Source organism: Balaenoptera ricei, chromosome X, assembly GCF_028023285.1.
Source record: "Balaenoptera ricei isolate mBalRic1 chromosome X, mBalRic1.hap2, whole genome shotgun sequence".
Lineage (NCBI taxonomy): Eukaryota > Metazoa > Chordata > Mammalia > Artiodactyla > Balaenopteridae > Balaenoptera > Balaenoptera ricei.
In genome coordinates this window covers 120,521,227-120,535,877 of record NC_082660.1, presented here as the reverse complement: position 1 = coordinate 120,535,877, position 14,651 = coordinate 120,521,227, and the positions used below count along the sequence as shown (strand labels likewise).

The following is a 14,651-nucleotide window of genomic DNA, read 5'->3' as shown; positions in this document are numbered from 1 at the left end:
TGCCCAAGTGGCTCAAAATAAGAATATTTAGGAAAAAAGTGAGTATTATGACTAGGTAGCATTTTTCTAACTATGTGCTTTCCCCGAGTGGTATAATGTACAGTATAAACAATGAACAGCAACTCAAATGGGAAAATATGCAGGTTATTTCTGGTCTGTTAATGGCTAAGTGCAACATACCAGGACGTTAGTCACTCCACGTATGAGAACATTCAACACACGGAACGAAGCCTTCGCTGATGAAAGGGAGGCTTGCGCAGCAGTCGCGCCTGCGCACCTGGAGGCGCCGCCCCACGCGGAGGATAAACACCTGCACAGCTGCGACAGGGAGGGGCTCACGAGTCACTGAAAAGTGGGCTTTCAGAGAATTGCACAGAAAATCGGAAAGTGGTTTTTCCCTTACAAACAGACCAGGTAACAGTTCCATGTTATTAGCAACTTCGCCGGTACGCTGCGTTTAGGAAAACCCCCGCCAACTCTCCTTTGGCTTGCTGGTCACAGGTAACCCGGTTTAGATGACACCCGGGATCAGGAGGGCTGCATAGAGATGATCAAACGAAACATTACGTGCCCCTGAACTTACCCCAGGCAGATCCTATGCCAGAGCCACTCTGTCCTGACACAGGGCTTTTCTGAACGTCGCACACAATATGTGCAGCACGTTCTGCCTCTCGCACCGCAGAGAAAGGGCTTCTGACCTGGTAGCCAACACAACATGTGTTTTCAGCTTTTCTAGTTGTGGCAAAGTAGCAGGCGGTCGTTTGGTGGTCATTGAAAGTACAAGACGTTCAGTTTCACCCTCGACCAAGGCTTCTGACTACCACTTTCCAGTTATTTCAGGAAGTCAGTCCACCGGGTCTGCTCCCCTCGCCCACCCGTTCCCGTCACACCCCTGCCTGGAGAGGATGCTGGGTGACTTCACTGCCCTCCCACCCACCCCGTCCTCAACCTGAAAAGCCAAAGGGTAAAGGAATGAAATCTGCACAACTCTGCAGATGGTAAGTGTTCAATAACAAAAGGATCAATTCTTGTCCTTGAAACGTCCTCTCAAGTATGTGGACGGTCCCTAAAAATGGTTCTCATCCATCCAATTATCCGAGCCTCTATTTTGTCCACACAAAGTCCATTTCAGGGTACTGTGGGGCTTCTTTCTGTGAGCACTTCTTTCTCAACTGCTTTCACGGACCTATGAACCTAATGTAACACAAGATGATAGTTCCTGATTTTAAAAATCATCTAGAAGGTGTCAGTAATCTGTCTAGTCACAGTTATAGCCTCCAGATTTACTATAAGAATAATGTCACGATTTGGTGCACTTTAAAAATCAAGGTTGGGTGTGTTATAAATATGTCACCTTTGAGATACATTTCCCTATTCTGTCATTTAATTAGTAAATACAACGGGGAGTTAACGTGAGTTCAAGGTCCATTGGAACAACTGCTACAGCTGACTGTTGTCTACACCCAGAGAATATGTATGTTAGCCGATTACCACAATCTCAGGCGTGTGGTGCCATGTTTGTTAAATGGCTCCTGGGGGGTGGGGAGAAAAACAGACAGCTCTTGAACACTTGGGAACAGAGAAGACATTGCACACTGATTCATTAAAGCAGTGCATTCCATCACAGCATATTTGTTTTAAAACAACGAAAGAGAAATTTCTCAAAGTATTTCCATTGTTTAAGTATTGACAGGCAAAAAATATATATATATTGACAAGCAGTTACAAGCTTTCAAAATTAATTTTTCCAAAAGACTGCCGCTGATAATTATAATACTTCGCCCCTTAATCTGAAAGCTGGGAGATGGGACGAAGTGCCTGGTTGCTACGAAAGGGGACTGTTACTTAGGCAGAGGGCAGCAGAGCCACGGCGACATTCCTGGCTTCGCAGGAGAGAGCGGCAGCAGGCTGACTCCGGAGAACCGGGCTTTCTGGGGAAACTGGCTGTCCTTCAGTCCCCATCCCGGGGGAGTCTTGGCCATGGCCCAGGGGCTTCCTCAATGTCAGGAAGACTCTCACGGTAATGACGGTCTAGAAGTTCCGAACCTTTGCCCCTTTTTCTGATCAGAACAATTAATAACCTATGTGTCATATCAGAAGTATCATAGCAATTTCTTCAGGAAGAAAAAACATGGAAAAGATGTTCTTCTCCTTTTCTGAGAAAAGGAGAAGATGTGGTTAAGTCAGTATGGACTTTCTTAGTTATAAATCTTCCTCCTTCCAGCTCCATATTCGATTGACCTTTTCTAAACACTTTAAATTCGATTTATAGCACTGTCAAGATGAAGATTTGTATCTTATAAATAATAAAAAACTGCCTAAAACAACAAAGAAAACCTCCTTCCTCATACAGTCTCTTTCAGCTTCATAAGATGTCCTGGAAAATGTACAATACAGTAGTATGTTTATACATTAAAAAAAAATAAGGCACTCAAACTGCTGATTTTACTTGAATAAGAATAATCTTTTGTCTTGGAAACAGCATTCGAAGAAGGCAAGGACAGAACAGAGACGAGCTATGATTTACTATTTAGACAAGGCTAAAATCATTTTGTCGAAAAGTATCTTTTAGACAAATCATAAGATTCAGTGCCCAAATAAAATTGTGCTTCCTAGAAGATAAAGAATATGAAGCTTTTACCTGAGTGTCTATGGGAAGCCATGGCTTAGAGACCAAGTTCAGGAGCAGCACCTAGACCAGTCTTCCCTCAAGCCCAGCTGATAAGGCTGTGTGGCTCAGTTGTGAACATACATTTAAGGGGAAGCGGCTAACACAAAAATAACCAAGAGCAGATGGCCCACCCCTCCCCAGAGATCACAACCTTAATCCCACTAGAAAATTCTTAACCATTTTAGGTGATCCAAGGGAGAAGAATAGGACCCAGTAAAAATACCAAACACTACATATAAATACCTGTGGGGCTACTCAGCATCCAAATTAGCTCCAGAGCCAGAGAGGCCACATAGAAAGTGATCCCTGTACCGGAATAAAATTTGGACTCGGCTCTGGCATACCTTAACGCTGAGCCACCCTCATTAATCCACTTTATATGCCTAAAGAGCTTGCATTTGGTCCTTTGAAGAATTCATTTTTGTGCTGTTAATGATAAAAGTAACTATAAGAGACAGACTTATGCTACCAGTGTAATTAAAAGCGATTAGACACTATGAATATACAGATCAAGGGCATTATCTCTGTCCTACTTGGTCTGCACCAGAGATCAGGAGAATACCGAAGACAGCAATCCTAGCCTCGTGTCTCCTTAGTGTCAGAGCAGGGCAGGAGGGAGAGACATACACGCCCGCTATGTACACCAAGGAAGAGACATTGTCCCACAAACGAAATCTCTCGCTCTTCACTGTCAGGAACAATGAATGTTAAAAATATGGACGAAAACATGGCGCCCTAACATGCTGTAAGGGCTCAACAGGTCATCCAGTGGCCGGAGGCTGGTCATCGGGATGGAGCTCCAGGCGAGCCGAGGTTCTGAGGAGGGCCTGTGAGTCCCCCCCACCAGCCCCCGTCCGGGTCCTCCTCTAGCCTCATCCCTGCCCCCCTCGCCCTCATGCCTCGCTGGCCCCTGCGCCCTCCAGACACGCCCCACCTCAGGGTCCTGGCGGCCATCCCCTCAGCACGGAGCCTCTCACGGCTGCTCCTCTGCTTCCTTCAAGGCTTTGCTCCAAGTCGCTTTTGCAGTGCCGTCTTCTTCGGCCACCCTGTTTAACATCGCAAACATGCTCCCCGCCCCCGCTCTCCCTACCTCTTCCCCAATTTGTTCCCCGCAAAAACTCTATGTTGAAAAAATGAATTAAAAGACGTGGAAAGTGTTAATCAAGTCACATATGAAACGGAAACGTGGTCCCACCTGGAACCCAAAAGTGGCTTCAAGCCGTTGAACTTCAAGGAAAGGGGACGACCTGCGCTCCGGGTCAGGCCACGTCTCGCCTAGCGCTTGTCACTGGTGTCACCCTCTTCATGCATCTTCCCCCCAGGCTGAGGGCCGGGGTCATGCTTTACTTGGCTTCCTGCTCCCAGAACCAGCAGGTAAGCGATACACGCTTCACGATGAATGAATCAATGAGCTTCACGGCTCTTATGCTCTTCAAACGTTTAATGAAAAGTTATTCTAAATATATTTTGGACCCTTAAATGTAAAACTGACTAAAAACACAGCAATGTTGTTATATACGGGTTATATGAAACATGCTCAAGAGAAACAGCTGAACTGTCTTGGATTATTAAAGTATGGTATGCATTCAACTTAAAAAAAAAAGTTATTCTAAAAGATAGCTAAAACTGTCGGTAACTCCTAGTTAGCTGGAAAATGATGTAACAGTAAAACCCCGGACGTTACAGGCAGATTTATTACATGTCAAAAAAATAGAAATAAAAAAACAGGAGAGAAAGCCTGGGAAAAGAAGGGAAGGGGCACTGCGCTCCCAGCGCGCCTCCGAAGCCTCTTGCTTATCTCGGCTGATTGCGTTCTGGCAGGGAGACCGGCCAGTCTGAACGACGCCACGCCCCTCAAACAAACTCAAACTTTTCACCCAGAGGAAACGCTCTTAATTTATTAGAGGATTAACCTTTACTAAATTTTCGGTTTTAGTGAGGTGTATTTTTAGGTAGAGCTGAGGTGTTTTTAAACGCCCCTCTCGCCGTGCCATGAACGATAAGCTCAGCGCGCCCAAGGCTCTCCTCCACGAAGTGAAAGGTGACAACGGACTACGGACAGACCAAGAGCCATATAAAATGAGCAAATAAACTGAAATCTCTTTTGCCCGAAACACGAGGAAAAACACAAAAACAAGAGGACTGCTTTCTGACCATGCATCAGTTAGCCACTCCGACCAGCCGGGCTGAGCCGGGAGCCCGGACGACGACGACAGCATTCACTCTGCAGTCTGCACCAACCAGGTGAAGTCGGCCTCCCGAAGAACTTCATGCGGTATGACCAGCGCCTGCTCTGACATCTGTCCCCACTGCCCATGTCCTCAAGTCACAAAGCTGTAACTTTCACAAAACCAAAACAGCGAAGGCCCTCTGTCAGCTGAAAATCAATTTCTCAGCAAGAAGAGTCGGGGGCTCAGTGGTTCAGAAACTCTGACGGTCCCTCAGCAGACACCCGAACGGGCACCAGTTTCATCAGCGTCTGAGCCACCTTCATTTCACATCACACGTTATGTGTGTACCAGCATCCCTAATAATCACTGTACTGTTTACAAAGCACCTTCATATGCTGTTGGTGGGGCTGGCTGGTGTTTCAGGAACAAATCTCTTCAGCGTCTGAAGGCCGCATTTCGGGCCTTCCGGCCTCCCCTGCTCCAGCGAACATCAGGATGACTTCTGAGTGAGCGCCGGGCATCACAGCTCCTCGGCCCCCTCTCGCCTGAGAACCCCCGAGACTCCACTTGCCTCAGGTTATCTACACACTCTTGTCCTCCAACCACGCTGCACTTACATTTAACCCGCCTTTGGCTCGACCTGTAGATAGTACCACCCCACCTATTCGTTGATTTTATAAGAACACTTGCTGAACACATGTCCTACTGTGCAGTGCAAGATGTCTTGCTGGTCACAAAGAATAAGAGACAGTCCTTCCTTTGCAGTGTACCAAGATCAACCTACAGATGACTAGCACACAAGGCACAGCACGGTGAGTATGACAAGACAGATGGAAAGTGGTGCCGAGATTTATCACAGGCAGAGATCACATCGGGTTTGGGGGATCAGACAAGACTAGATGGCTGGGATGGTACGTGCCCTGGGCCCTGAAGAACGGGGGATACTGCAGTGCGCAGAGAAGGGCAGGGGCCATTCCAAGAAAGGGTACAGTGTGAGCAAAGGTACGAGCAGAGCAGGGCCCGCTCCAGAGGCAGGATGCAATCCCCTGCAGGCGGGAGCGCAGGACGAGAGCACGGTGGCACACACAGCCACATGCAAGGGGAGAGCACAGCCTGGCAAGGAATGGCGCGGGCAACAGCCTGAATGAGGGCACCCAGAGCAGTGGGCACGGAGAGGAGGGCTGGAAGGGACACCGTGGGGCAGGACCAAGAGGACGGCTTAGGTATGTCAGAGGGGGAGGAGCCGTGAGCCCTCTGAGGTCGTGATTCTGGGTGATCGGGGAAGCGATGGGGGGACGTGGGAGGCGGAGCCGGTGTGGGGAAAAACGGCACTTTATTTTGGGCTTTATAAGGAGGTTCTTCTGAGATGTCAACAACTAAGCCCCTTTAATAGGGTCCAAGTTGTCAAGCCAAGAGAGAAACAGGGATGAGGGTGAGGTTCCAGTGGAATCATGTTTGTGGGGATTCTTGCCCTGCAATCGAACCTCAGAATCTCTACCTCGCAAATACCACTGGGAGGATCAAACTTCCAAAGTTCAAAGGGGTGCAACCTAAGAGTCAAACATGACAAATTCAGTGACCTAGTTGGCCCACATCTTGGGAGTTCCTCACTCACGGCTTGGCTTGTGGTCACCCTTCTCCCCTGACTGTAGTTTTCTTCTCCCGAAGAAATCTGAAAACTTACTCAGGTTCACTTACTGGCTGTGAGTCGCCACCAGAGGCAAGAGAATGATAACAAGCTGGAATGGAGTCTTTGTGGATGTATCAGTGGTTTCATCTGAATTTTTCTCTTCCATTCTTCCTCTTCTCCCCATGCCTACTACTAATGCATTAACACACGGCAAGTGTTTTCTCAGTATAACTTTGTCAGACTCCCCAGTCCCTCCACCAACAATTTTCCCGAGCGACTCCAACCGCGAGATTAAGGCACCTAGTAATGCACCGAGACACGATGCGATTCCATGCTGAGCACTCCAGAGTATTTCTTGTCCTATGTGCTCTTGCCAGAAAAAGCCCAGGACAGCTTCTGCCATCTCATGTTCCTGTCAACCTTCAGAGTGGGAAAGGGTACTTTTTCTTACCGAGTAGCCAAATTTTGCATAGTCACCGCTTAAGTGTCACAACTCAGTGTCACCACCAGTCAAAGAATAAAACGAGGGGACCCCCTCGAACCACACGAGGGGCAATTATATCAGGTAAGGCCCGAATGAAAGCAAACCTGGAATTCTTCCTCCCCAAAGGGCCTCTGAATCTCGGAGCGAAGGAGAAAGGGTGGCTATGAAAGGGGAAGACCTGTTACAAATGAGATAAGATACATGAAACAGAAGACCCTGGAAATGGCCAAGCACCTTGGAAGTGCTAATTCATTCCAGTGAAGGCCTGTTCATTTCACAATTCACCCAGGCTTAGAAAATCTCTGTGTAAGACTCAGAGATTAAGCATTTAAACACGTGCCGTGGCCTCTGCCATTTGATTTTTGAAAATGTCATTCCATGATTAGTAACAGTGTTAAATGTCTCCTGTCCCCAAAGCCTGCCCCTTCCTATACCGCTCCTAGACTCTTGCCAAGATGTAGGAACTGTACCAACCGCACCCGAGAGATATTTCCGTGGGCTTCTAACCAGAAATCACCATCAGGACAACATGAACAAATGACTTTCAAAGTTAGCCACTATGATGATCTCAGATTTAAAAATACATATTTGAAGTGGCACTTAAAAGAGGAAATAAAGAGAAAGTGATAAGAGAAACGAAACAGAAATCAGAAATAGTTTTAGAAGGAAATACACAATACAAATACAGAATTTCAGATCAGAGGAAAACGAGTATTTCATGAAACGGAGAAGCTTGTAGGGATAAATCTTTGTCATATTTTAGGTGTTAAAATTCTCTTCCAGTCTATTTCTACCACCACCACCCACTTGTGATATATCTGTTTTATTTCCACGTTGCCATGTGCCATGACTCAAAACACCCTTTCAATCATGCTAACTCCTGGCATTCACCAAGTCCACCTGTTATGGACATTTCAAGCCTCTGATAGATGCTTGAGAGCTAAACATTCCATGACCCTAGTCTATAATTTAGCCAGCTGATTAATATCCATAACAGGACAGAACAGCAAATCAAATAAGCTTCCATCTCCTTACTCTTAATTCTGCTACCTGGGACCGACTGCCTTGACCAGAGGTGTGATCATAATAACTCACGAGCCCTGCTTTGGGGTGTGAGATCTCAACTAGTAACATACAACCTGTGCTCATGTACCAAAGGACTGGAATTACTACATCCCCTCATTATGCACTGGTGCTTTCAACTCCGAAACAGGGGAAAGCCCCAGAATTCAGGGTAGAGGTTGGAAACACAAGTGGTTCTCTGGGGTTGGTCATGGGGCACAGAAGTGGGTGTGGGAGCACAGGGGGAGGAAGGGCGTCAAGCCGCGATCTGGGCATCACTCAGGAAGTCTAGATTTTGTCAGGCAACAGGGTTGACTGTTTGATAGCAGGGCCAATCGGGTTTCTGGAGGATTGAAAGCCTCACTTGGTCCCCATCTGCCAAGTTTCCCCGAGGGCCATTATTCGTCTGCCTGACCCAGGAGGGTGCTGGTCCACGGTGACTCATGTCTGGGAGAGCAAACGTGAAGATCTTTCTGCGGGAAGAGCTACCCTGTTGGCGAGGACAGGCACTATTACCGGGAAACTCAGTGGCGAGACGGGGGTAAAGGCCAGTGCGCCCTGCCGTGAGGTTACTGCCCCGTCCGTCTGTGCACGGGGAGGACGCGGCACGGGGGCACGGGCTCCACCTTCATCAAGACCGCATGATGACAGAGTCGGAAGTGACCGCAGAGGCCTCATCTTACGGACGGGAAACTAAGGCCCAGAGGCGGGGGGTGACTTCCTCACTGCGTTAGCAGCAGCTTCAGGTCTGGAACCCGGGTGTCGGGCCCCCCAGGGCGCCGCTCCGGGCACGTCACGCTGCCGCCAGCAAGGGCTCTACTCACGTCGCCGGAAAAGCTGCACGCGGGTTTATTTATGCTCAATGGGGGTCACGGTCCCTTGACTTCTGGTCATCATCGGCAGAGGCTGGGTGCCTGAGTCACCGACACCGAGACTAAGGGACAGCTCTACGATCTGTGGATGAAAACACCTCGTAGGTTCTCTCACGCAAAGCCAGGGTCTAGTCAAAGTGACCGTACACTTCAGCCGAGCTCAGTGGGAAGCGGCAGCTGATACGGGGCCGAGAGAGCAGGGCCCGGTCGATGGAGGAGCAGAGGGTCTCCCTGGAACAGCTGGCACTCCAGAAGCACGAGCGAGTCGTTTCAAAGCTCTGGAAGTCAAGCAGCACGCTCACCGTGCCAGGCGGGCAGCACACGAACAGAACGACAGGGACACGAGGTCCAGCAAACACAGCCCAAGAAGGAGTCTGTGGCTGGAGTGGCAGAAGCCACCACAGGTCACGCGCTCGGAGAGATTACATCACGTTCACCTCAAACTCCAACGCTTCTTGTTGGTTTTCCAGCAGTGTGATAATCAAAGAGAACAAGCATGTGACTACGGACCGAGTGTAAACAAGACCAGATTGTCGGAGGTAGGGAAACCCAATGAACAGTGGTGGTGATCACTGCATTCAATGGAACTCAGGCGAAATGCTTTAGACTGGACCATGACTATTTTTGAAGGCTTCCACGAAAGAAATTCAAGTCTTAATTTTATATGAGATTGTTTGAGCAACCAACATTGTTCTAAGACAAATAACATAGAATTTGCCCTGGGTTTAATATGGGGTTGTTTTATAAAGTTTCAAGGGAATACAGCATAGTGGCTAAGGGCATGGACTCTGGAGCCAGAATGTCTAGAATCGACTCCTGCCTCCACCACTTAGTGGTTGTGTGCGAGCAAGTATTACTTAACTTCGCTGTGACTCAATTTGCTCATCTTTAAAATGGGGATAACAAGAGTACCTACCTTAACAGGGCTGTCATGAGAAATAGTAAATACTGGCAACATTTAGAACAGTGACTGGCACACAGTAAGCACAACGTGTTATTATTTATTCAATTTCACTCTAAAAATACGGATGTCCCAAGAAGCAGATTCCTGCAAAAGAGGAATTTATCCTCAAGTTTACCAATCCACAGGGGATATGTGGAAAGAGACAAGAGCTCAGGATCTTGGCCCAGAGCCCAGCTGCAAGGATTACGGGCCTGAGAATGACTGGGGCACCCAAGAACAATTCTGAAAGTCCTAGGAACTCAGAGGAATCAGCCCAGAGGGGAGAGCTGTACCTCCCATATGGACAAGGAGGGTTTATGAACACATGACGGAGACCTACGGAGAACAAAACTCTGCCCTTTCGATCCTCTAGTGAAAATAAAAGACCCACTAGGTCTAGGTCTCCTGCTCAGTCTTGGGCTGGGGAGGGATCTTCCCTACATCCCTCCTACAAGTAAGGTCCCAGTGAGCCCAATGGATGATCAGACCTTCCTACACGATGAATAAGGCCTTGCTTCGATGAGGCTAATTAACGAGGTAGGCCCCCTGTGGCTCACATCTCTGATCTTCAGTTGGCCTATGAAGATCAACAGTGAGAAGAGGCTGCCTGTATCACTGGGAGCCACAGCTCCGGCCAGAACACAGGTTAGTCTTGGATCGCGTGAGTTCATTCGGAATGAATGCCAAGGACACGCATCTGAAGACGCTATCTTCTTAGGCCACTTACAAGGAGAACTCAGCAGCTCGGCTGAGGTAAGGCTGCTTGGGGAGAGACTTCGCTTGAGTGAGCACAGTCAGGCCGAAAGTCTCAGGGCGGCAGAACTGAGATGTGCGTCGTCTACCCCACCCCTGAGCAAAGATACATTGTGCTCAACCCCCCATGCCCAACCCCAAGATGAGCTCAGGTTTAGGCACCTGGAGTTGGGAAGACTGACAGAAGACTGTTATCTGACCAACCTACGGACAGGCCGATGCTATGATGGCAACGGCCCAGCACCTGTGAACACTCCGTGACTAGGGGAAGAGAGGTCACAGAGTCAGGTCCACCGATCTCACCCGAGAGCCCTAAGGCTAACCCCCTCCTATTAGGAATGGCTCCTCAAACCCCGAGACTCAGCTTGACCCAGGAGAACCCAAGGAAGGGTGTGGGGCGGCTCACTGGCGAGGCAGGCTAGGGGCAGGAGTTGCTCTGACATCAGCTGCGGGGAGAGGAAGGGCAGCTGCTCCAAAGATTCTGAGGCTCCTTTAAGAACTCCCATAACCTTCTCTCCTCGTGGCAGGGAGTGGGGAAGGCCTGCAGCCACAATCTCTCCATCTCATATAACTGTAAATCCTTTTTTTTGGCTATTTTGCTTAAAATTCAATCAACCAGGGCTTCATGTGGGTTAACAATATTCCCCTAGAAAATAAAAAGATCCCTGGTGGGTGTTAGTGAAAGTAGCTAAAGGATACGAAGTCTTCCGGCGTCATCAGCGATACTACGTATAATATTTTACAACGGAAAGATTTCTTAGGTGGAAACTTAAGAAAGTTGTTCCTTGTTTAATATGCTCACAGTGATTCTTAAAGTTTCCATGTTCATGACTTCACCAAGTTGTTTTTTATTTTATTTAATGTGATACAATTTACACAACATAAAATTCATCCCTTTAAAGTGTACACTTCAGTGGGTTTTAGTACATTCATAAAGTTGTGCAACCATCAGCCTTATCTAATTACAGATCATTTTCATCATCAAAAAACAAACCCGATAGTCATCAGCAGTCACTCCCTATTCCCCCTCCCCCAGCCCCTGGCAACCACTAATCTACTTTCTGTCTCTGGGGATCTGCCTATTCTGGACATTTTCATACAAATGGAATCACACAATGTGTGACCCTTTGTGGCTGGTTTCTTTCACCTAGCATGTTTTCAAGGCTCATGCATGTTGTAAATGTGTAAGTACTTCATTCCTTTTTATTGCTGAATGATATTCCATCGTCTGGATATACCACACCCCATTTATTCATTCACCAGTTGATGGACATGAATTGTTTCTACTTTTTAGCTATTATGAAAAATGCTGCTGTGAACATTCTTTTTTGCACGTGGATTTATTGCATTTTTAAAATATCTATTGATGAAAAGGTAGTGAAAAGTCTTCCTCTCCTGCCGGCCCCAGACACCTATTTCCCCCCTCTCCATCAGGAACCAATGATACCGGTGTCTTATGTTTCCAGAGGTACTGGGCATATGAAAAGTAGGTGGCCATGTACACTTTTTTCTTTTTCCTTTTTTAAAAACGTAACAGTGATATACTATACATACTCTTCTACAGCTTGCCTTTTCTATTCAATATACTTTAGAGAGTTTCCATGTTAGTACATCAAGAGCCTCCACTTTTGTAACAGGTACATAGTATTCAACTGTGTAGATGGACCACAATTTACAGTTCGTTACTGATAGACATTTAAGTTGTTTCCAGCCTGTTATTACAAACAATGATGTAAGAAATACACAAAGTTTAAAACGATGGAATGAATCAACTAAAAAAAGTACTGTAGTGAGTTTGACCAGATTGCCTTCCCCTAATACCTGACAAGGGTCAGCTGCACTCAAAGAACCAGAGCTGTGATTTATTTACAAGGAAAGAGAGACAGAGAAAGGAAAAGGATGAAGGGATCTCAAGTGGATCAGGCAGCACCCACCAAGGCTTACTGAAGTGGTAGATTATTTTTGTTCAGGCAGAAAAGACGCCATCTGGAAATCCCATGCCAACTATGCTAAGGTTACCCTCAGCTAATAAGCCACACAGACAGGAAGTGGCTTTTAATTCCAAGTTGAGTGCTCTTTGCACCAAACCACAAGTCTTGGCCAATGAATTATAAGACAATAAACTGAGTCAAACGCTTATCCTGACAACGTACACACGTGCTCACTGTGGCGCACCGTGATGCACTGGTGACAACGGAGACGTTACCCCTTGAGATTAAGGAGGCGCTTAGCGTTCATCAAGTCTTTAGGTGGAAAAGCTATAAAGTACCTATGGTATTTGACTTTCAAGTGTTCACATTCTCTTCTTTATCTATTGAACAAAATGAAAGGTGGCTTCTCAGCCAGGGTCTGGAGCCAGCTGGGCTGGGCACGGGTGCCCATGCTCAGCACCAAGCTGGTGCAGCTGAGTCACGAGGCTGACCTTCACCTCGCCTGCCTGGAAGGCAACACTGCACACCTTCCTTATGGAAACCTGTCAGGGATTTTCCAGCTCTGTCTGCATCAGAGCTTTAAATGAACCCTGCAAGAAGAGTAGCTTGATGTCTGTCGTCTCAAAAGTCACTCTTTTCTGAAACGGGCACTTGGTTTTTAAAAGGTCGCATAACTAACGGAAGCCAGGTGACTCGTGCTCTGTGTGTCACTGATTTCGCAACTTAGATTGTACCTCCCTGTTTCTCCGACAAACAAGAAACAGAAGTGTCATTTGTACCCCGACTCCAATCTCACAGTGAACATTTAAAAAATTAACTCTTTGGGTTTCGGGAAAAGGGGTTCATGTTTATAAATCAGCATAATATATGTAAATCATTAAAAAGTATGTCTACCAGCAGTTTTTGTTCGGTGTTAAAATAGGGGTCCTCAGTCATGGTGTTGCAGCAGGTCAGTGTGGAGGACCAGGAGTATAATAAAAATTATACCGCTAATTCATTTCAATTCCCTTCCAACAGTCTACTCATTTAATGTCAGAAACACATGCTAAATACATGCTACATCAATGATCGTATTGGACAAGGAAGTGTACAGAGAAGAGACGAATTCAGGAGCTGTGAAACAGGACATTTAATTCTGAAAGTTTTAGCAAGTGCAAAATCAATTACAAGTTAATTCTGTCAAAGTAAACAGAGACAACGTTATAAAAGTTAAATTCATTTTAAGCTGGCATTTAATGAAAAGAACAGTGAACGTTTGGTTGGCTTCACTGTTTTGTAACTCAAGGAATGAGCAACAGATATGGAATCAAAAATCCCAGGTAGAATCCCTGACTCTGTTGACCTACTCACAAGCCAAGTTATTTTTTCTTCCTCATCGATCAAATGCGGACATGAATACCTGTCCTGCTCTCCCTATAGGATTTAATTTGGTTTTGGGAACCAAATTAAATCATGTGTGTCCAAGTACTGTATGAACTGAAAAGTAATGTCAAAATAAAATATCTGTAAAAGAAAAAATATATATAAAAATCAGGCTTTGTACCTAAGTAGACAGTGTCTTCTAATTTTTCGAGTGGATTTCACTTTTCACACGACTTACAAAATTTTCACAGTAAACACATACACAGTTATACACCATACACCATAAAATCTAGTAGCAGATCATTGTGAAAAGACTGGTGATGTCTCTCACATTAGCCTAAACTTCCAAGGATATAGAATTTAAAAAATAGTCATATGGGTATTTTAGTTTTACTCAGCATCTAGCTATTTAATCCTCTTGCTATTTAGTTAACGTTTGATTCTTTGCAAAGGCACAAGTAGCTGGGTACAAATGTATTATAAGCTAGCTCCACATAATCTTGGTTCTTTGCTTTGATCTGAAAATCAAAAGCATACTCCCCTGCCCGTTTGTAGAGGGTAATTTTTGCTGCTTTAAGTAACTGACATGGTTTATCCTTCATTCTTTACAAAGAGAACAACTTGGCAAGCTCTCAGCAAAAGAAAAAATTAAGCCAGGGTTAGTTAGAAGACTTTTTTTCCAGAAAAATTAAATAAAACAAGGAGCACTTTTTATTTGTTGTCTAAAGGGCTGGAGATTTAGTAACCACTTGAAGAAGTGAGTTTATCCCTT

At 46.2% G+C, this 14,651-nt stretch overlaps 1 protein-coding gene across 4 annotated transcripts in view; it reads right to left on the bottom strand.

Moving 5' to 3' along the window:
• The window catches only part of FHL1 (four and a half LIM domains 1), a 60,361-nt gene that overhangs the window by 8,772 nt on the left and 36,938 nt on the right, over positions 1-14,651 (bottom strand). Inside the window, exon 1 of one of the 4 annotated variants that reach the window (XM_059911946.1) lies at positions 2,642-2,754. The exons of 1 other annotated variant lie outside the window; for it this stretch is intronic. In XM_059911946.1, coding sequence (XP_059767929.1) covers positions 2,642-2,663 — 22 coding nt within the window. In that variant the 5' untranslated portion in view covers positions 2,664-2,754. Of the gene's footprint in view, positions 1-2,641; positions 2,755-14,651 lie in introns of those variants that run through there. 2 more of the 4 variants (XM_059911945.1, XM_059911943.1) reach the window with 2 other exon arrangements.